The sequence below is a fragment of the Tasmannia lanceolata genome, unplaced genomic scaffold (genome assembly GCF_043159265.1).
Source record: "Tasmannia lanceolata isolate RefF3 unplaced genomic scaffold, GAP_Taslan_0.1 ptg000013l, whole genome shotgun sequence".
In the NCBI taxonomy this organism is placed as follows: domain Eukaryota; kingdom Viridiplantae; phylum Streptophyta; class Magnoliopsida; order Canellales; family Winteraceae; genus Tasmannia; species Tasmannia lanceolata.
The window spans coordinates 25,046,537-25,070,907 of record NW_027518690.1 but is presented as its reverse complement, the minus strand read 5'-3'; the positions used below and the strand labels follow the sequence as shown (position 1 = coordinate 25,070,907).

Here is a 24,371-nt window from a genome sequence, read left to right as displayed (position 1 = left end):
TTAGAAAACTGGAGTATGTTTCACAGAAGGGATGAGGAAATTAATATAACCTTTGAGGAAATTCATTCCACATTCTAGTGGCAATACCAGCTATGAGGTGAGTTCAACCGACAACATTTAACTTAGTTCAAACTCCAGAAAACCAAAAATTGGTTGTGTGCATCTTTCTCAGATGTCGCTGTTACTTCTGATTGAGAATGATGTGTTAATTGAGCTTCAGATCATTCTCGAAAAATTGCAGAACATTCTATAAGATTTCTGTTTGAGCAAGTGCAGAATGAGAAACATATCCACCAGGCCAACTATGAAGCAGCTACTTTTGCAAACAAGGGAATAAAGTTTCCATTCTGGTGCTTCCTGGAGATCAATGTGGACTGTATCTGCTTAGCCCTTTCAAAGGGCTGGCTTGTTTTCTGTATTTGATGCTTAAGTTTGTACTTGATGCTAATAATCCACAGTAAGTGAAAGAAAACCAAATAGAGAGATCTAGTTGGAACAAAAAACATCAAACCCCAAATGTTTCCAGCGTCAAACACATCTTGAGAAACTTTCCTTTACAAAACAGACAGTTAAGTTATTGTGGCTGAAAAAAAGCAGCTACTGAACAGCCCATTAAAACCAACAAAAGGAAAACAGATAACCAGGAAATAAAGCATTCTGAAGGAATAGCAAAACTCAGCAGAGTCAGGCCCAGTACAACAAATTTCATTTCAAAGACTGTGATCATAGCAGATAAATCATCCATTAGTAGAGGTGGCAGATCACCTAAATTTCTGTTCCTCAATGTCCTTATATAATATATTAAAATTAAGGAAACAGAAGTAAAATATTTTGTCTATATCACACAAAATGCATATACTCAGTAGCTACTCTTTGCCTGAAATAAATGACGGTACTCAGATGGAATTTTGTTTAAAAATATTTAAAACATGGGCAATAATATGATCAGCAAACTTCCCGTGTCAAAATCTCATCAAACATGCATAAATTGCATACCTGCTTTCTGGATGACTTGTTACATATTTGATTATCTGTAATATAAGACGACTTTGATGCTTGTTTACAGAATCAGCTAACCCATTACTTCTAAAATCTTCAAGTTCTTTAGCCAACAGAACGCCCGCCCTGGGGTGCCGTGATCCTAAGCGTTGTGCACAGAGAAGAACTGCCTGCACGTCTTGAAGCCTATTTGAAATAGTTGCGGATAAATCAATGCTGAACAATAGTTTGTGAATATTTGATATGATAATGTTCAATGGATCTTCTGGGTCATCAGCTAGAAGTGGATCGAGACCTTCTAGATCCAAGTGTTCTGCTATAGCCCAAAGCAGACGTGCACATATTCTTGGTGTGCTCACCTAGCATGTGTAAAAATGTTTATTAAAGATGATACACAAGCAAAAGGCATCACAATTGTGTTAAGATCAGAAAAAAGAAAATAAGTGTAGGTGTCAAATACTCATTATACTCCAAAGAACGTGAAATGTGGGCCTAAAACAGAAAACAAGAACTGAGAGAAGATGGGGAAGAAAGCATCTCTAAGTAAACATGCGTAGAACGAGAAATAGAAAAACACAAGAAAGGAAGTCTAAATTCATTCAGCTTATACAATCATCTCAAGTTTCGCCAATGCACTAGGTAGTAAATCAAAGAGGCCCAATTTGAAGGCTCGCTAACAGTAAGACCGACCAGTGTTCAGTTGAGGACCCAACCGATATATAAAGACAGGTCTTATCATTTCCTCATATGGGATCCAGGAGAATAGGTTTTAAATTTCAGTTTCGGCTTCAATTTCGGTCACCATGGAAACGGAGACATTTCAGTTTTGGTTGAGAATTTAGGTGGAAATCTTGTAAAATCACAAAAATATATAGAAACATATGCAAATGAAAGAATTTTAAGACAACTCCAGGAAATACTAGAAAAATCACAAATGCACTTAGAAATCATGACATAAGCAAGACAACCATCCATAATGGTTTAATAACATCGACACACTTAGTGACATGTGCTGTCACACGTCTGATAATTTATTAGTACCAAATTTCACATAAAATTCATATAAATATTTATACATAGTACATACACCGCATTTCATATGCATATAATTATGTTAAACATATTGATATAGTATACTACTAATGCACTTACGATTTTGGTTTTGGTGTGCGTTTTGATTTAGTTATCGTTTCGATGGGATGGAAACGGAAACATTTCCTCCGTTTCGTCTCGGTTTCGGTGGAAATTTAAAACCATGACAAGAGACCACCTGAATTGGTGACAACTGCAGTCCTTTTTTGCCTAAAGCAATTTTAAAATAGTTCAGCCAATGTAACGATTGTGGTATGAGCTTTAAGTCCTATTTCAAATACATGCTTGGAATATTTCTCTATCAAGTCGATGGAAAAGGGACAGTTAGTTACATCAAAACAGAGGGAAAAAGTACGAAAGAAAAACGAGGCATGAAACTGGAATCAGATTAATAGATAATAAAGATACATAGAATCTTATCTTGTTCACAAGCACTTTGGCCACACTAACAGGCATAAACTTAAGCATGACAAACAGAAATACGGGAAATGATATTTCCATCCCCTTTCCAAGAATTTCATCCCGATTTTGTTTGCATTTTTCTTGAAAATAAACTGTATTTCCATCCCTTCAGCTTTTTCCTGAAAATAGTCCTTTTCAAGAGAAAACCTATGAGTTGTGGACATGGACACAAGTGTCGTGTGTCGACACGGACAAGGGGTGTCGGACACAGACAAGGAGTGTCGGACACGGCAAACCCCCAAACTTTAGAAACAGGGACACGGCTAAAATAGAAAGTATATGTAATCATGATTTGTAGATATGGATTCATGTGTCCAGTTTCGAAATGGATACGACTTGTCTAAATGAGGTAAACACAATATTCAATAAAAAAATAGAATGTCACACTTGACATGGTACAAAAACATGTCCACACACCCACATTAAGTTTAACACTTCCAGCAATACAAGTAAAAGTGTCCAAAGGAGTGTCGACACACGTGTGGACATGCGTGTCGTGTCGGACATGGCAGGACACATAAGTCGACAATAACTTTGAAGTGTCGGCCAAATCATAGGAGAAAACAAATGGGGTGGAAATGCTGGAAAGGGGGAGGAAATATCATTCCCATGGAAACATAGTGGCAAATAACAAATTGAAATTAGAATAGAAGCAATGGAATTGAGAGATAGTGATGTTCTAACATAAGATAAATCCAATAAATCTATGAAACCAAGATCCTTCAAAATGGGTGGAGTACCCAATTCAAAAGGATATGATAAGGTTGTGGGATACGTGTATGTATCCTCATTTTTGGCATTTTTTGGCCGTTATTGCTTTAGTGTTCATTGTCTTTCATGTAGACAAAAGATAGATAACCACTTTTGGCATTTTATGGCCATTATTGCTTAGTGAGACGTGCCAAGTTGAGGGAGTAAAAAGAGGTAGGGGCAGACCGAAAACAACTTGGGTAGAAACAGTGAGGAAAGACTTGATGGCTAGGAACATATAAAAGAACATGACCATGGATAGGAGAGAATGTAAGAAAATGATCCATGTAGACGAACCCAACTAGTGTCAGGATTAGACTAAGTCAATTTGAGCAGGGTAGATTTCACGTTCTTCATGAAAATTTTCTAAAGGATTCATTAGCCAACCCCAACTAGGTTGAGACAAAGGCTTAGTTGAGTTGAGTTGAGTTGAGATTCTTCATTCAAAAACAAATATTTATTCTTTTTTATATTCGTCATCATAAAAGAGATGAAAAATTCCAAGTTGTAAAATGCTTCTTTATTCTTTTCATATTCCTCATCATTAAGAAAATGGGAATCCCAAGCTAGAGAGAGGGAGAGAGAGACCTTTAGGAAAGGCAATGTTAACATTTTCAAAGAGGATCCATACTCATATCCCACATGCACATATAGGATCCTTGCCGTCTCTGCATCCTAAGATTTTATCACTTGGAGGATCCACGGACGAGATCTTTTTAGTATCTGATACCTACACCACTATCCAGGTAACAAAGTAACAAATGCCTAGATAAAAAAATTTATAGGTCAGGCCCTTGAGGTCAAAAGATATAACTAGTGCTAGGTTGCTTCGTGTTTTGATGCTCCATCCAAAGCCAAAACCATTACTGGAATTGCACAAGGTTGGTATAAAGTTGGATGTACTTATATCATTAAACTACAACAGCATCAGCTATGAGCTACATATTCATTACTGGAATTGCACAAGTTTATGGAGCAGAAAAAACAATCTTACAATGGTATGAAGTTGGATGTGGTTGTATTGTTAAATTACGACACTATCAGTTATGCGCTATACATTCTGTCAGCGTACATTATAAAACATAGATAAGCACACTTAATGATGTCATAGAAGTGGTGACATTTAATGAATGAAAAATGCAAAAAACAGAGAAAATTACAAAAAAATGGTTACAAGAACTTCAATTTAAACTTAGTAGCTTTACAAAGACGGTGAACTGTGAGCACGATAATATTATGACAGTGATGATTTTCATGAGAACAAAGTACAAAGACAAACTGTGATAAAAAGAAATAATTGTACGAAATTAGTTGACATAAATCCAGAATTCTATTCAAATCTATGAAACACAAACATATTTTTGAGAAGCACATGCACACCGACACCCACACAAGCACACACACACACACACACATGCTTTTGCAAACTCTATTCCTTTGTCTTGTATTTATAGAGTTCTCAATTTCCATATACACAACCCAAAGCTTCTAAAGAAATCTCACAAAACATGGAAACTAGCCACAATTAGAAGCTCAAATTTGGAAACAAGCTAGTTGGCTTTTTGAAAATAGAAACCAAATAATGTGGGGATGTTTTTAGAAATTCTTGGACTTTTAGAAATCCTTAAATTGAGTTTTTTCCAAGTAAAAAATGTGGGTTGCTTTATTGAATAAAAACATTCCCAAAAATATCTCACACATTGTTTCCTTTTTCAACATTCCCGCTATAAGCCTGTAGATCAGATTTCAACCTCATTTTTGGACAAGTAAATGGCCGAATTAGAAAAAATCATAAACTACAAAGTTGTAGATCTTTCAAAATCCTTCGAAACGAGTACTTACACATTAATTTTTGACCAGAGATGAGAAAGTTATGACTGTTTTAGTAAAACCAGTCTACAAGCTAAACTTACAATTATTTATTTAATTCTTTTAATTAAATAAACATATTTCTTTCCATCCAATGGGATAAAAACTCCATCCATATTTTTCTATAATTCCCAAAATAACCTTATGGTTTATATTTAACCATTTTGGCATTCCCAATGTATCTCATAGTGCATATACACTACATACATTGTATATATCCTTTCAATGCATAAAATGCCACAAAACTAGTTCGTGTATGCAACCAAATAAATGCGAGACCTCTATCTAATAGATAATAATAGGTCAATCGAGTAGTGAGTGGGATCGTAGCAGGATTTAACTGTAGATTCTGCAGAACCCACAAGTGGGCCCCACTGCGATTATTGCTCCGTAGCCAATGCTACAATCGCATTGAGTCAGTGGCCTCCATCAAGACGTAACCCTGAAGATAACCGTCAAATCATCATACCCCTAATTACATCAAATGTGCAAGTCCTTGCTCCAAGTCCACATCTACTGAATTGAGTCCTACGGGGGGTGGACGTTAACTACCCCCTGGGCTCATTCACGGTATACCTTTCAGTCAAGCAGTGTTAATCCGCAAATGTATTTGCTGAAAACATTTCAAAACTTATTTTGTGAAATCCTTTTGATAAACATTTTATCAAAAGGCCTACTCTCTGACCAAAACCGTAGATGTTATCCTATGAAATAGGTAGAGAATTCTATGTCGGGTATCACTATTGACCTCGAAGGTTTGTCCAACACTCCAGTACTATCCTCTAGTGACTCCAAGAGAATCACGGTTAGATAGACCAAGAATGAGAGACTCACCAACAGACCAATATGACCCCTCAGGTCAAAGGACAAGTAAAGGGTCATATCTAATAGAATAGCTCAACTATCTCTTGTCCACAAGCTATTCTAATGTTATCCCGTTCAGTACGCAATCTCATTGTCATACCCATTCTATCTTGCTTAGGGTCCACTACCCGAGTGATTGAGATAAGTCACTCCACATCTCATGCATGTTGGCAAGATAGATGCCAGTTGTATACAGAAAGAGGTGTCCAACCTCAATCCCAACTAGGAACTATTAAGGTCTGCAAAGAACCAGAATCCCATATCTCCTTGCTCCCTAGAATCTGTGAATCCATGAGCATGGGTTTCCTACTTTGTTACCTAAGGACAAATACGTGTCAATAACAAGTAGCATGTCACACATATTTAACTTATAGTTACCCATTAATTGTCATGAAAAGAAACTTTTATTGATTAACATGCGAAATATACTGGGTTTTAGGGCACCTACTCTAACAACCGACACCCACACAAGCACACACAAACACATGCTCTTGTGTGTGCTTGTGAGTGTGTGCCCATGCACATGCACAGACACTTCCATGCACAAATAAATATATGCGGGGAAATGATATCAGAACTCACTTGTTTTAATAATGGAACTCCTTGCTTTATTAAACAGTCCCGATTGGTTGTTTTCATAGATTTTGGAAATTACAACAGCTTTGAACAGCTATTACAAAAGGGTAAAATGAAGAGAGGAGTACCATAGTGTTGGAATATGTAACTTGCCTAAGGGCATTTAGGACTTTGTACATTCCTTTATGTTTTAGTATAAAGATATGAGTCAGGGGGAGATTACCCTAACTCATTCAATTCTCTCTCTAAACTCTCGGTTAACACATAGAAAAATATTGTAGTGAATACAATTCTGCTATGCACAATTCAACTCAACTCAACTAAGCCTTTGTCCCAAACTAGTTGGGGTCGGCTACTATGCACATACATCATTAATTATAATTAATTAACTCCATACTAATCCTATATGAACAGATAATTAAATAGAAGCATGGGCACACAAATAAATTCATATGCATTACATTTATATACATACATAGATGTGATGTTTTATTTATAAAAACCTTGATTTTTTTGCCTTGGTGGCCCAGTGCACGAGGTCCCGCCATTGCGAGGTCTGGGGAGGGCTAGATGTACACAGCCTTACCCCTGCTTTGCAGAGAGGCTGTTTCCGTGACTCAAACCCATGACCACCAGGTCATATTGGAGCAACCTTAACATTGCGCCAAGGCTCGCCCTCCTTGGCAACATACATATATAAGTTGTTCTATACTTCTATTTATAAAATATAAATTGTTCCAAAAAAAACAACTCTATACATATACGTACATATATATAGGCTTTACATATATAAGCTGTTTTATTGATAAAATATGAATTGTTCAAAAAAAACTATATATACACTAGCATTCTTGGCCCAAGCTATGCATGGGCTTGGGTAGAGATTGTGGGACCCGTCCTATCAAAATATGGTGTAAAATGGTGGACCCCACTCTACACATGTACTTGGTAGAGATAGGAGGCCCACTCATGTGGTCAAAATGGTGGGCCCCACCACATGCATGGGTTTGGTAGAGATATGGGCCCTACCGTATTAAAACATGGTGTAAATGGTGGGTCCCACCTATGCTATGGATGGACTCGGGTAGAGATAGTGGGCTTACTCATGGGATGTAAAATGGTGGGTTCCATGAAATGCATGGGTTTGGGTAGAGATGGTGGGACCTGCCATATGAAAACATGAAGTGTAAAATGGCGAGGGCCACCCATGATATGTATGGGTGTGAAATGATGGCCTGACCTTATAAAAACATGTGTTGTAAACTAATGGGTCCCACCATCCCATACATGAGGTATAAACGTGTTGCGAAATGCAACTTTCTATGGGAAAACATTATCCAAAAAACAATTCTTGGAAAGAAAACAAATGACAATGGAAAGAAACATGGTTATTATATATTATAGATATACGTACAGTACATATATGAAGGAGCTGATATCTGCACTCCCTCCTATCAAATTTTTTTATTTTTTATTAGCAGCCAATTTTATTGAGAAAACAAGACCAAGGGGGTCAAATACAAAGAAGGAAAAGAGCGGAAATAGAAAGATTCATCATAGGAAAGAAAAAAAATATTGGCATACGATCTTACCATTTTCTTCTAATTTTTAAAAATTATTGAAACTATATTCATTTGTTTATTTTCCTTTCACCTTCCCCTTCCTCCTTCCTCTCATAATCCCTCTTCTACTTCAATAATTTCTTCCTCAAATTGAACTCGACCCCATCATCTTTGTTAGGGATTGAAATGAACAAGAAGAAAGTCATTTTCTACTATCAATATTGGCATTCCACATCCTTATCATTTTTTATAATTTTTAAAAATGACTAAGTACATTTTTATTTTCCTTTCACCTTCCCCTTCATCCCCTCATATCTCCCCCTCTTGTACCTCTTCCTCAACACGAACCAGACCACATTATCTTTGTTAACGATTGAAATGAAAAAGTAGAAACTATTTATTGCTGTTACATAGATATCAGTGTGAGCATCAGACATTGCGAAGATCTTATATGGAGATCCGTTTTTTAGAATAATCAATTTACTAAAAGAAAAAAAAGGAGGGGGTATAGAAAGCAGATAGAGCCGAGATGGCCCTACGCCAGCGACAACAAAAAGAATATTACATCAAAGGAAGACCATCAGACAAACTCAAAGAAGTTCGATCTGATCTAAATTTGGCCATGTCATTCACCAAGAGGGGAACACTCAAAAATGTGATAGAAAAGTGGCTCTATGGCATGCCCAGATCGATTTTGAGGGAGTAGAGGTGTAGGAAGAGTTCAGAATTTCTATCTTAGGTGTGGTGGGAGCCTCTGGTGATATTTTGGTACCATGGGATGGTGCAATGTTGGCTTAGAAAGAGGAAGCTATTGGGCAATTCTCAATCTCGATTCGCTTGAGAAGAGGATTGTCAACAATACAGAGTGGGCCTCTGGTGACTCCGGCCCAAACAACCTTGGTCTACGGGGCGATATGTGAGTAGAGCTGGACAGTATTAGAGACAGGTGGCCGATCCATGGTGCATTAGTGGATATTTTAATATCACAGTTTATTGTTGAGAGGGTCCCGGGTGGTAGGATCTCATCTAGCATGCACATTGAGACGTTTTTTTTTTAATGGTGAAGATTTCATTAATATAAAGAGACTGAGATGGTAGAGTACAAAATGAGTAGAAAGAAACAAAAGAGAGCAAGATCACAAAACAGAGGGAAAGAGGAACACAAGAAGTCAAGGCGGCATATGATCATATTGCTCAAGAGCCTCCAACTGAACGCTAAGACATTGTGGGCAGGAATATACTGGTTGATCTTTCCCTGAATGGGGCCTAATTCAAGTGAGCCAGGAACCAAGAATGAGCAAATTGGATATAGATTTCTCGTCTATCAGAAGCAAAGCACCTGGTTCCCTAAGATGCTTAGGTTTTGCTCCCTAAGATTGTCTCAGATCACTGTCCCATCCTCCTTGATCCAAAGGTTGACTCGTGAGGCCATACTCTGTTTTTGCTTTGAGTTGGCTTGGTTTGAGGGACCGAACATGGGTGAGAATTTTATGTCTTCGTATATGGTGGCTTACCTTGCAGATGTCTGTCTTGGACAAAAGTTAATCTATTAAGGCCAAGCAGAGGCAATAGGCTAGAGAGGATAGAAGTCTGATTTGTGTCAGTTAAAGATAAATTGCTCGGGGATATCATGGAGCGTGATCGCGAGGAAGAAAATGACCCACTCCCAGAAAGGGAATTTTTGGAAAGGGGGTGCCTACTAAATATGTTCATGTGATTAAGGATATGTACGATGGAGCAGCAACTAGTGTCAGAACTACGGATGGCACGTCTAGTGAGTTTCCATTTACAATAGGGCTGCACCAATGATCAGCTCTAAGCCCTTATCTTTTTACGCTAGTTATGGTTGAACTTACGGAGGGTATCCAAGATGAGGTGCCGTGGTGTATGCTATTTGCAGATGACATAGTATTAATTGACGAAACCAAAGCAGGAGTTAATGCTAAGTTAGAGTTATGGAGAACTATTTTGGAATCCAAAGGCTTTAGACTGAGTAGGACTAAGACAGAGTATATGGAGTGCAACTTTAGTAATATAAGGAGGCGGGGTGAGGATGTAGTAAATATGACTGGACAGAAGGTACCTAAAAGGGATATCTTTCGCTATCTTGGTTCAATCCTACAGAAGGAAGGAGACATTGAAGAGGATGTTAACCACATAATAAGAGCAGGTTGGTTGAAGTGAAAGCATGCCTTGGGAGTTCTGTGCGACCGTAAAATACCTATCAAGTTGAAGGAAAGTTTTATAAGACAGTTGTGAGGCCAGTCAGGCTGTAGGCTCAGAATGTTGGGCCACCAAGAAGCAGCATGTGCATAAGATGAGTGTAGCGGAGATGCGAATGCTTAGATGGATATGCGGCACACAAAGTTGGACAGAATTAAAAATGAAGACATCCGTAAAAAGGTGGGGGTGGCACCAATTGAGGAGAAGATGAGAGAACACTGTTTAAGATGGTTTGGGCATATCCAACGTAGGCCTTTGGATGCTCCAGTGAGAAGAAGTGACTCGTGCCAAGTTGATGGAGTAAAAAGAGGTAGGGGCAGACCGAAAACAACTTGGGTAGAAACGGTGAGGAAAGACTTGATGGCCAGGAACATAACAGAGAACATGACCTTGGATAGGAGAGAACGGAAGAAAATGATCCATGTAGACGAACCCAACTAGTGTCAGGATGAAACTTAGTCAATTTGAGCCGGGCAAATTCTTTCACCATCTTCATGAAAATTTTCTAAAGGATTCATTAGCTGACCCCAACTAATTTGGGACAAAGGCTTAGTTGAGTTGAGTTGAGTTGGGGGCCCTCGAACAATGAGTACAACGGGAGGTAATAAAGTGTAGGCAACAATACAGCTCCAAGTGGTTAACGGAGGGAGATAAGAAACTACATATTCCCATAATATTGCTAGTCTAATATGAGATTTAACAAGAACCATCTGTTAATGATTAAGGGGGACATGAGACAAGATAATGTGAGCATCTCGAAGGAAATTGTCTTGTTTTATTAGGAGCTTTACTCTTCCGATTGTAGACCACTTGCTCTTCCTACAATGAGACAAAGCTCCAGACCCAAATGGTCTCTTCTTGGCATTCTTTCATAGGTGTTGAGATTTTATTAAAGGCGGTTTGCCGATTTTTTCGAAGAGTTCTATGAAGGCCTCTAGTTGGATAGGCATATGAGGCTACATTCATCTCTCTCGTTCATAAGAATGATGCTGCTGATAGGCTGGTCAACTTCCACCATGTTTAACCTGGTGGGAGGTGTTTTAAAAATCCTAGCTAAGGAGTTGGCTGATAGACTAGATATGCTTTGGGAGGTGTGATTTCGAAATATCAGAGTGCTTCTATTTCGGGGAGGGAGATTTTGGATGGGGATATGAATGCCAACGAATGCGTGTAATCTATTATAAATGCTGTAGAAAATGGGTGCCATGCAAGCTTGAAAGAGAGAAGGCTTGAGATAGAGCACATGTTTGGATCATATTATGAGCAGGATGGGGTACGGAGACCAATGGAGGGGCTGGGTTAGCAATTGTGTCGCTTCTACTGGTTTAGCTCTGGTGAATGGTTTGACTTGGGGCTTCTTTAAGACCAGCAGGGAATCTGTCAGGGAGATTCGAGGGATAAAATTCTCACCTTCAGTATGCAAATGATACGCTCCTTTTTGTGACACTGACAGTTGGAAAATCAACAACTTGAGGTTGTTCTTAGATGCTAAGAAGTTGTCTCAGGTCAATGCATTAACATCTCTAAGTCAATTATGTTGGCGATTCATTTGAGCGAGGAGGAAGATATTTTTGCCAGATCTCTTGGTTATAGAAAAGGTATGTTTCCCTATGACAAACTAGGTCAGCCTTCTAGTATTAGTCGGCCTTCCAAAAGCCCGTGGGATCAAGTTATTGAAATAGTTGAAAGGAGAGACTCTCCTGGGAAGAAGAATACGCTTTCTCTTGGGGGGGAGGATCACCCAACCAAAGTTGTGCTTGCCAATCTTCCTCTTTATTATATGTGTATTTCGGTGCCCCATCTCCTTCATTAACAGGTTGGATCAGTTGTAGAGGAACTTTTTGTGAAATGATAAAGAGGATACTAGGAAATTTCACTTGGTTTGTTAGGAGAAGGTATGTTTTCCACTTTTCCTAAGGTGCCAGGCCGGATTGGCATTAGAAAGCTCGGAGCTTTTAATAGAGATTCACTTGGTAAATGGCTCTGGAGGTTTAAGAATGATGATAATCTATTTTAGAGATTGGTGATCGATGAAAAGTATGGATTGGAATATTCACGCACCTCACACGGTTAGTGCATTTTGCTGGACCTCTTGCCTAGACAAAATCATGATAGTGGACCATCATCATAGTCAGCACCTAATAGTTAATCACTGCACGTTAATCATGACACTTTCTGTGTGGCTGAAGAGAGTCGGTGGATCATATCTTCATTCATTGTCGTGTCGTTAGGAGGTCAGGTATTTTTTATTGAACCTCCTTGGGATTACATGGGCTTTTTCATGAAATGCTGCAGCTTTTTATATTGGTCTTTTGCCCCCTGGGAGAGGGAGTATTTTTGGGGGGATTGAAATTGCTGCATTTTTGGGTCCTACAATGGATCTTTCACACTATGTCGCTAGGAACTGAGTTATCAAACATACATGACAACCCATGTCGTTGCTTATGTTATGGTTTCACATGTGTATTTGTGCATATTCTAACACTTCCTAAAGTTTCATCTTAAATGTCCATCCTTTGCCTATGTTTTCAAACATTTCCGAAATTTTAAAGGATTTTCACCAAAATTTTCATCCGGAACCGACATTTTCCATTTCCAACTTGGTCAAAACGCATAAAGAAAATGAAGCCTACAAAACCTTGCATCTCGCTCCCCTTGAGACTACGCCGGGTGGAGTTTGTGACCTTTGACTTCCTCCTTTCTTGATGGAGGGGTCATGGTGTTTTTTCCATTTTGTTTCAATTTTTTTTTTTTGCCGCACCTTTTGTGACTCTCGGAAGCCTTGCAACCTCTTTCTTTTTCGTTTTTGCAAAAAAAAATTGCCATTCAAAAAAATCAAAAAACCCAAGTGTTATACCCACAGAAGTTTTATATCAAAAAAACAAAAACGAGGTCAATGTAGCTCATTTCAGTGGGGTCAGAGTAGGCAGATGATAGATTTCGCACTACTCTAGAGATCTCTAGATGTTAACAAGAAAAGAGAAAATTAGGGTTCCAAGAGTTCATTTGTTTCATCAACATGGAAGCCACCATGAATAGCATTTACTAATTTCCTGACACCAAATAGAAAATCTTTCATAAATAGAAAACACAGCAATTTCTCAAAGGTTATAACTCGTGTTGCAAAGGTTCCATAAAACTTTTTTCCCCGAGTTAAGAATATAGGTCCACATAACATGAAAACAATCATCTGATAACACATCTTCCTGGCGCTAATGGAAAGGATAACAAGAAAGCCTGTGAAAATCCCCAACTTTCACGGTTCTCCCCCCAGTCAAATAAAATAGAACTTTTCCAATAAATATTGAAAGAATTAGTGAGTAACTAACTGGGGGAACTCAGAAGAAAGTAATGATCAAGCTAGGGCCTCATATGATCCTATGGATTGTACTATATGACAAACACTCTTACAAATGAGCATATCTATTTGCTAGTTCCTACCAATAAGACAAAATACTTCTCAACCATTTGGACAGAAGCACCTATCATGTACATATGTACTACACAAATATAATCACTTAAACAAAAAAACAAATACCACAAAATGATGAATACTGCGAGTTTAATAGGATTCTAGGGTTATATAAAAGCATAATGAACATTTAAGCTCGATAGAAGGCGTAATACTTCTATGGAAGAGCAGACTAACCTCAAGCAGATCTTTTACAAGGTGCCGTTGCAAATTTTGTAACCTCGTTTCATTCAGAATCTGATCCTGAGACGCCCCATCTTTAACCCTTTTAACACCTCCTCTAGTATCATATATATGGCAGAGCCTAACCAGCAATTTTAAATAGCAATCTATAGCATAAGTCCGCCCCTCACAATCCCATTTAACACAAGGCTTGCAAACTTCCACCACCTCCAAAGCTGGCTCTGTCCAATTTAATGCACCGTAACCAGTTCCATAAGCCAAAGCTCCGATGACTCTGCTCTCAGTACCAGAATTCTTTTGCTCGGGCAATGGAAGTGATAACTGAAAGCAGCTTTCCACCAACGAAGCAACCAGCTCCTCTCTAAACAAGCTTTTACTTGTTACACTGTCAAGATCGTCTTTTATCCTCACATCTTCAAAAAGTGAGGCAATGTCAGTTCCAGGGAGGGGCTTCTGACCTCTTCGTACACTTTCCTTTGCAAAAAGATCAACACAGAGAGCTGTACGGCAGATACATGCTAGAGCATGCATGCGGTCAGATTCTGCCCTCAAGTTTTTCACCATAAGAAGCAACCTCTTGAACAATGAAACCTGCAAGAAGAAGAAGCCAGTCATGTTTAATGCCTACATATTCAAGCACAAAAAATAAGCAATAACTACTGCATGACTTCAGCCAGGAATGGCTTGGAAGTGCATATGGTTTTTACTCTTGGATTACACTTCAACAAGTAACTGACCAAATATAAGCAGCAATCTTATTTTTCTTACCAGATGGTAATGAATTATATAAGAATTTTTAATTTTATAACCATTATAAGTCCATAATAAATAGTAAACATAAGAGATAGCAAATGACAACCTGACAGATATGCAGAATTGCAGATTAAATGTAGTCAAGAATGTAAAACTTTTTTTTTATTTCTATTTATTGCTTTTTTGGTAGAGAACTGAATTTTTTTTGTCAAATAAAGCTAGAAAAACAAAGAACATTATACCAAAGTAACACAAAACCAGAAATCCTCTACAAGTAGAAATCTTTTGTTATTCATATGGTTTGTTATATATATGGTTCTATGCTCAATATTTTCCTTATTCCTTCCATTCCATTCCCAAAGCACCACCAAAAAGGAAATCTTTGACAAACTTTGCCCCCTATCTCTAGTACACTTGGCCGTCCATTTTCCAAAGAAGTTTTCACAGAATATGGTAGGTATACCGTATTCTTCCCTATGTTTTGCCACCACAAGAAGGAAATAGTAGAGAGAAGAAAAGGTGAAGATGGGTTTGCAACTAAAGAAAGAGTATATACAGATAGAAAAGATATGTGTAAGCCCAAGGGTTTCCATGGGTTCAAACATTCACCTTATCCTATTGTTTTGATGCTAGCAAACTAAATTGATTAGCATTTATGGACTAATGTGTTGCTTTGAGGTGTTGTGTTATATACAGGATTTTCATGTCATAATCGCCATTACACAGCTCATTTCAACACATGACTTGTGGATCAAGGATCAAAGGATCCAAAAGCTTGCACCTACATTGAAGACATTTTGAAGATGTTCAAGTCAAAGAAGCTCGAAGATGAAGAGTCAACAAGTTCCTAACAAAGTGTCAAGAAGTAGCCTGGAGTTGAACTAGCCTTTGGTGACACCTCATGTACCTCAACATGCATTGAAGATTGGAGGAGAAGTCGCAAGAGCCAAACAAAGTTCAAGATGTTCACTCAAGCTAAAGAAGTCCAAAGAAGTGCAAAGGAGCGAATACATTCGAAGAAGACTCAGCAGTATCATTTTTAGAATGTATTTAGAGTCCCCTTGATTTTATGTAAAATTGCACTTTCAATAGGTTTTCAAATGGTTTTCATACTTAACTTTTTACATCTTTGAAAACCATACGCATACCCAAAATTGTGTTTGAAAACCTAGGACTAAAGCCGAAAGACCATTGCCCAAAGCCTCTGAATTTTAAAGTTAAAAATGGAATTTTATACAGGGCTATCAAGAGGCACTCCTTAGGGCTTTTCTTTGCTTATTTCTTGGGAGTAAATGTGAGCTTACAACTTTGTAATCTGCCTATTGAGAGGCATTGAGAGTTTTTCTTTTTTCTTTGTTCTTCATTGAGGGTCTTCTCTTCGGCCCGTTAAGAATTGTTAAGACATTGTAAGAGGGTGTGTCCCCTCTTAAGGCTTCGTGCAGAAATGGTTTGTTCCCTTTGGAGATGGAGGAGTCGGGTGTACGACTTCATCATTTTTAGTGGAGATCCCAAGGAGGTAAACTTGGAAGAGTGGAGTAGTTCTTGTGATAGACCGAACCACTATAAATCATGTGCCTTGTGGATGCTTGCTCTTCTCTCTCTCTCTCTCTCTCTCTCTCTCTCTCTCTCTCTCTCTCTCTCTTGCACGCTTGGTAATTAGTAATCTCTAACCCTAACTTGTTTACGCTTTTAAAGGAACAAGGGCTGGTAAATGCACTTGATTGAAATGTTTAAACCCTAATTGCATTATAATGTATATTTGAACAAGGGTTAGCAAATGTGCATGATTAGAATGTCTAAACCCTAGATTTCATTAATATGCCTATTTGAACAAGGGTTAGACTAATTAGTGCTTAATTAAAGGATTAATTTTTAATCTTCCCTCAATTAAGACTAAAATTTCTAATTGACCAATTCACCCCCCCCCCCCTCCTGGGTTGTCACACTTGGATTTCAATATGAATTTGGGCTACTTCGAGGGAACCCAATCCTTAGGATAACACAATAACGTGTTTTGATATTTTGCCAAAGATATTTTATTCGTTTACTGAATCCCCTTTAAATACAAAATCCATCAAAGGAAAGCATGAGATAAGGATCTCAGTAACAACCTGACCCACTACTCTCTACCACTACCCATTACATAGAGTCCACTAAAATAAAAACACCTACTAACATATCAACAGCCAACACCACTAACTACTCTGTGAGTCTGTTCATTATATGTTGTTGCCCGGCTATGAGAGAACCCACATCTTGCTCTAGCTTCTCCACACGTTGATCCATCCCTAGGCTCTGATTCCACTTTGGTAGATATACCGTATTCTTCCCTATTTTTTGCCACCACAAGAAGGAAACAATAGAGAGAAGAAAAGGTGAAGATGGGTTTGCAACTAAAGAAAGAGAATATACCATAGAAAATATATGAATTTCGGCGAAGATGTCCGACCTTTGCAAGTAACTTCTCAAACTGGGTTTGGTAAGCCCGCACCGATTCAGTTTGCTCCAATTTGGTGAGTTCTCCAAAGAAATCTAAGAATTGGCTTGGACCGTATCGAGAATAGAGCCCATCCTTGAACTCTTCCCAAGTAACTACCTTCATTTCTTGACACATAATAAGACAAACACCACTAACTACAACTGCTTGATTAGTGGGAGAAAATATCTCACCCAGGTAACAGAATATGGAAAGACCCAACTTGGCATTGATTCTACTCATATCTTACCACTTTGGATGAAAATATGGTCCATCAATTCATACACATAAAAACATATGACTGCCACTCTGCCAGCTTAGGGTATCTACCCCAATGACCAAGACGAGTCTCCCTATTGCGTGTGTAGAGACAAGGCATGATGAAAATTGTGTGCAGAAAGAGATGTCCAGTCTCAACCCCAACTGCAGGCATTTTAGGTCTACAATGAGATAGAACATCATATATCCTTGCCCCTTGGGATCTATGAATCCATGGGCATGATATTCCTATATTGTTAATTATAAAAAAACGTGTGTTCAATAATAAAGCACGCTACACATTCATTTAATTGCCTATAGTTATAAAATCAATATTACAATAAAAGTTCTAGCACAAATCACTGAATTTTATTATAAATGAGACTAACAAACCACGAGCCTTGATCATTTGCGAACTAAAGTTAAAGATAACCAAACAACAAAAAGCTCCATCTTCTATTTACACATTAAACGGGAAAAGAGGGTAGGAGAATTTGCACCTGCATATGCAGATCAAGAAGGTGGAGATTTGTAACAACAGCCCTAACAATGCTTTCTCTGGCAGAGGAGAACTCTTGTCTGTCCCACAGTGTGAGAATCGCAGTAATCGATGCTGAAGCCCATTCGGGTTTTCCTCCAGGAACATCAGCCAAATACAACATATTAATTCCAACCTCAAATATCAATGCTGGATCCAACGACGACAAGAATGGCACCAAATGCGTAACCACATCCGAAACTCCCACAACCTTCTCTGCATTCCCTGACTCAATCACACTCCCATTACTAACCGCATTTCCAGCAGACTTCGAAAGCCTCCGAAAAACCTCAACAGCACCAGAGGCTACCGCCTTCACTGAATAAACTATTGGAAACACTGTAACCCTAAAACTCTCTATAGGAAGTATCAACGACCTCGCCATCAATGCATTCCTCTTCTTCCACACAAAATCCACCATCAACGACACCCAATTCGAACGGATCGCAAGCGAATTCTCACTATCCACAAGCTTATCCCCCGCTAATCGACTCATCCTCTTCGAATCAAACTCCTGAAACAACCTCCCTACCGACTCAAAAGCAACCTTCGAAACAGCATCAGATCTATCAAGCATGTTCTGCGCCATCCTCTTCCACCAATTGGAAACTCGATCGAGCAAATTCACATTGTTTTCGCACAATAAGACGAGATCATCTCGCGCAAGGATACACCCTAGGGTTTCGGTGATCGAGTAGCGAAGATTATCGCTTGGGGAATCAAAACAATTGGAGATCTCTTTGTTGCAATCGGCGATTAGTTTGCCGAGGCGGTATGCGGGGATTGCAGCGAGGATTGAGACTGCGGCCGCGGTGACGTCAGGATCGGGAAAGTCAAGATCGGTGCGGATTCCAGTGCAGACGGTTTCCCAGAGATCAGCGGTGAGGCGAGTGGATCGGATGAGATCGAAGGCGAGTTTTTTGCAGACGGCGGAGGCTGGAGAGGCGACGATTTCTTCACAGGCGGATTTCGCGATTGAGGAGATGTCTTTTCCTGCGGCGGATTGTTGGAGGGCTTGTAAAAGAGCGCCGGATTGCCGGAGAGCATCGTTGGAGCGGAGATCGGCTTGGATCTGAGCGAAGAGGATGTCCATTTTTGGTAGAAACGAAGCTAGGGTTAGGGTTAGACCATGCTGAATTTTAGAGTTTGGGTAGAGAGAGAGAGAGAGAGAGACGAGATGTTAATCTTTCAGAATAAATGGAAGGGTAAATATTTGAAATTTGAGGGGAGTGTTTGAAGGTTAGAAGGCCATTTCTCTCAGTTTCGAGCTTTACTGTTGGTTGCTGACGAGCAGTGACGTATCATACGAAGGAGACGACTTGTAGGAAAGGAATGCTATAATAAGGAGGCGAACGATATTATACAGTGGAAGCACTTCAGATTGATCCAAACCGTCCAAGCACCAACAACCAATATCCAACAATATGCATGTTACATGGTGTTAACTAGTTTACAAGGTGTAAGCCGGTACACTACAGCATTTTTCAAAAATTACAGTACGGCTTACGCTTCACGGTTAAATCGTACCTAAAAATTCATTTCCAATAGGATAATCCCCACCGTCCGAGTCACTCTATAGATCGGAGGGCTAGGATCATCCTATGAAAATGATTTTTTGGGGAACAACTTATTTACATTTTGGCCCATCAAATGGACGGTTTGGATCATCTTATTATTGTCTGGGCAAACATGATATCAATCATCCTCGTATATTGGTCCAAGACAGTACTTGCATCATTCTCTTCGCAGGTTCTTTCTAGTGGCTTAAATGACAATGGTCAGCAGATCGTCCGTTGGCGTATCTATATTATATCAATGGCACACTCGTGGCGTACCGGTGGCGCACAGGTGGAGAATTGGTGGTGTACTATGTTGTACCGGTGGCATACCTATATTATACCGTGGCGTACAGGTGGCGTATATCTATACATGTGGCGTATCTCTCTTGTACCAGTGGCGTACCTGTAGAGAAATAATGACCTGATGGAAAAGGACATCATCATTATGAGGCGTCTTTCCAGGAGGCGGTAAATTCGAACCATCGCCAACTTATTTCTATTTATAGTGTGCCATGGGTTCTTCTTTCCCATCCCATTCGAACCGTTCCCAATTACTGCAAGTCTGCAACTCTCTTCTCTCAATACCATGTCTGAAGAACCATTCGAAAATAAATACGACCTCTCCTTCCTGCCAGGATTCACTTTTGTGGATGTAGAAGCATTACCGGACAGTAAATACCTCCGGAAGGACCTTTGAGAGCAAGTGGCCATGAGGATAAGCCGGGCAACTCTCCTCAAGGCGGAGAGTTCCAATCCTAATCCTCCCCCTCCTCCGATGACCAAGGTCTCCGATCTTCATACTAGGGTCGCCACTCTCGAGGAGGAAAACATGGCTTTGAAGGCTCGGCTACGAGGCTTGTCCAAAGGCGTAGGTCCCTTTAGAGACTGATATCAGTGTATAGATGACTATTGTATATATAACTTTCTTGTTTGTTTTAATATATGAACTTTTGGTTACATCACAAATGAGTATTAGTGTGATAGAAAATGTTTGGGTAAATTCCATTTCGAATAACATTTTACAGTATTATATAATAATTATTGACTAAAAATGAAACCAAATTGATTAACTGGATAATTTAATATCAAATACCGTTGGTGTTCCCTCTTTTAAATAACATAAAAAAATTGCAGCCACACCAAAAGAAAATGATTAGACAACAAGAAATATGCCAGTTATATGTGAAGACGCCGACGTATTCTTTAAGAACGCATGTGTCTTCAATAAGACGCCTGCGTCTTCATAAGGACGCCGACGTTTTTTTTGTAATAAAGTTGGCTAGCAATTAGAAAGCTCAATTTGAATGCTTTACGCTAGCGTTAAAGTAAGGGTTTAAGTCTCACAGTTCTCTACACATCACTGGCAAATTTGTTGTTGTTTATCACGGATCAAATATTGTTGTGTTTTTGCTTGTTTTTATTCTATTAACTCTTAACTTGGGTTATGAAGATGGAGGGGGTAGAGTTACTTTTATGGTATACGGGAGTGTTTGCTAGTGATTTGCTACCGTTTAGTAAAATCTCTTCATGTAATAGTAAAATATTGACGAGGAATGACAATGTATGATGAATGATGATTTGGTAGAACTACTCATGCACATTAACAATGTTTGATGATCTGTTTTCTAAATTAAAATAGGGGACAGGAAAATTGCTACCCTAACATAATACATACATATACCCTTGATTCATCTTATACCATACATTTTCGATAAACCCCGGCCAAAAATTAATCGCATAGGATGTGTCTAATATGGGGCTATGGGACCCTCGAGGTGAAAGCGGGATGAAACACCACTCCTCGATCTCCACAATATGGAGAGCTCCTTGTGGCTCTCGGTACTGCCCTCACAGTATGAGTAATGGAGTACGATATCACTTGATTTGGGGTGAAGACCTGAAACCAAGTCATACCAGAATAATATTTCCACACATATCCAAATATCCGATGGGAAATGAAGACTAGAGTCGTCATCCAGGATGAAGACCTGGAACCCATAAATGAACTCTGTTATATAGATAAAGCATGTCCCATAAGGAAGGGTTCGTGCCTGATTGCGAATGGAGAAGGTGTTAGGCACGCCACTCGCCCGAGAAACTCGGTCTCTAATGACATTTTTGTTAGTTTTAAAGAATTTTGGGCCAAAATGTGTAAAATGGGAATCAACATCCCCGAGTAGACGACCTATCTATATCATACATAGCTCGAGGATGAGCAATCACATCCACAAACAAAGGAAAACCATCCACAACCTAAGTAGGGTTGATATCAGCTTGACCCAACATTGGTAAAAACATTAGAGTCCGTCGTCTCCCTCTCTCAAATATACAGGCGAAATATACATAATACATCCATAAATGCTTCACATCTCTCATGGGGGGGGGCAGGAAAGACTAGTGCAACTCTAATATTGTATGACACTAATACCCAACTCCACTACTGATAAACAAATATAATAAGGAAAGCAGTAAACAATCACATGCTATAGCTAAGCAGACATATGAACAGATATCAAGTGATAATGATAAGAAAGCAGTAGCAAATAACATGCTGACAGATAAATAAGAATAAGCATGTGATCTAAGCAGAGCAATATAATAATAAGTATCATGCTAATAGATAAGCATAGGCAAGTAAATGACTAAACAAATGATCTAAGTATAGCTATGTAAAAGAAGGATAATCTCTCAAATGCTAGAAATAGCCATAGATAAGCAAGCAATCGTTATGCAAACAATCAATCAATGAATCAAAGAATTTATAGAGAAATGGTGAACAAAAGAAAAGGAGTAAAGGCACGATAAGCTAAAGAGGGCAATCATCATTACCTATCGCCTAGGTCCAATAAAATCAACCCCTGAAAGGTGTCAATCTCATTGTGCCATCGACCAGGGGAGAAAAGCCTTTCCTTTTTTGTTTTTGGTTGAAAACTGTTTTTTTTTTCTTAGTTTTCGAAAACTGTTTTACTAATTTTGAAAGGTTTTGATTGGACTTGGGTGCACCCAAGCTGCCTATGCACCCTGTGGAAAGGAATTAAGCCAACGTAGTTCGGAAATAGCATTTTCGAAATATTTTTTTAATGTCTTTTAAGTCTTTTTGTGATTTTTAACATTTTTTAGTATTTTTGCAGTTTTTATGTGTTTTCACCCTTTCAGCTAAATGGAACATACAAGAGACATTCCGTACTCACCATAGCCTTGTGGAATGTCGACACCGAAGGACAGAATCTCGAAAGCTAAGGAAAATCCCAAGAACAAATTAATAAGAATCCCTAAATGATATAAAGAATGATCCCAAGGAGTGAATAGAACAGAATTCTAATAAGACTAAGTAAGTCTCTAAAGAAGGAGAGAGACAATGGAAGGCTCCGAGTATCCTCATCATCGCCCTCGATGATGATCTCAAGGATACGCAAAGAATAATAAAGATCACCTCAAAAAAGACTAAGCAAGTCTCAGATAAGAAATATAAGGAAGAAGAAAGGAAAATGACAGGCTCCAAGAACCAAGGTTTAAAATTTCGGTTTCGGTACCGGTTTCAGACCTTCAAATTTTGAAATTTCGATCGATATCTGGTACAGAAATTGAAACCCATATTTTATTCAATATTAAATTTCTGCCGAAATTACCGAAATTTCGGTTAAATATTAAATTAATTAAAAACAAAACAGATTTCTGGGTCAAATTTTGATTTTTGGTAAAAGTTATGTCTTGGTCCGAGTGGGGATAGCATTTCTTTTCTACATGTCCATGGAGTTTTGAAAAATCCAAACATCTCAGAGATAGATATAGAGGTAGGAATTTGTTGAACGAACCGCACTCCTTCGTATACGTCAGGAGTCAATTGATGAAAAGGGGCTGTGGAAAGCTTGAACCCAATTCCTACAGTGATGAATATAAGTGCAATTGAAATTCCTGGGGAGTTATACATTTGTGTATTGATAAGACCATTCATTATTTCTTGAAGCTCGATTTCTCCCCCGGATGAACCATATAGCTAAGAGAAACCATGAACCAGAATAGAAGAGCTTGCCCCGCCCATGAGTAAATATTTTGTAGTAGCCTCATTAGACCGTACATCTCTCTTGGTATATCCAGATAATAGGTATGAGCATAAACTGACACATTCTGGATCTACAAAGATAGTTATTGAATCGTTAGCACCACATAAAAACATTCCTCCTAGAGTAGCTGTTAATACGAATAACAGAAACTCTGTTATAGCCAATTCTGTGCATTCAATGTACTCTACGGATAGAGGAATACATAGAGTTGAACATAGTGAAATAAGAAATTGAAAGATTTCGTTGAAATTGTTCGTTTGGAAATTTCCCGGAAAGCTAATCATAGGTTCTTCTCTCCATCGGAACAATAGGGCCGTTATGCTTTCAACCGAAATTTTGAAATTTTGTCCGAAATAAATGACCATTTCGGTTATTGGTGATTTCAGTGTCGGTCTCCACCGAAATCCGAAATTTCGAATTTCGGTCGAAATTTAATACCATGCCAAGAACCTTATTATTGCCCTTGCATTGACAAGAAAGAACGTCTCAAAGACTTAGTCAGTCTCTAAATAAAGATAAGCGAGAAACATCAATGAGACTAAGAAAGTCTCGGAAAAGAAGGGGAAATGAATGGGATAATTTATGAGACTTACCCAAAATGAATTAACCGAGCCAAGGAACTCAAGAATAGACCAAATGAAGGGCATTACTAATACAATAAATTCAATTCA

At 38.7% G+C, this 24,371-nt stretch overlaps 1 protein-coding gene across 2 annotated transcripts in view; it reads right to left on the bottom strand.

Annotated features, from left to right (window-relative positions):
- TPLATE (ARM repeat superfamily protein) overlaps window positions 1-19,414 on the bottom strand; it is a 40,766-nt gene extending 21,352 nt beyond the window's left edge. Inside the window, exons 1-3 of one of the 2 annotated variants that reach the window (XM_077394406.1) lie at window positions 18,040-19,414; window positions 14,047-14,643; window positions 997-1,358 (exon numbers count right to left, since the gene is read on the bottom strand). In XM_077394406.1, the coding sequence (XP_077250521.1) occupies window positions 997-1,358; window positions 14,047-14,643; window positions 18,040-19,170 (2,090 nt within the window). In that variant the 5' untranslated portion in view covers window positions 19,171-19,414. The remainder of the gene's footprint in view (window positions 1-996; window positions 1,359-14,046; window positions 14,644-18,039) is intronic. The other variant, XM_077394405.1, reaches the window with a different exon arrangement.
- Window positions 19,415-24,371: the final 4,957 nt, after the last annotated feature.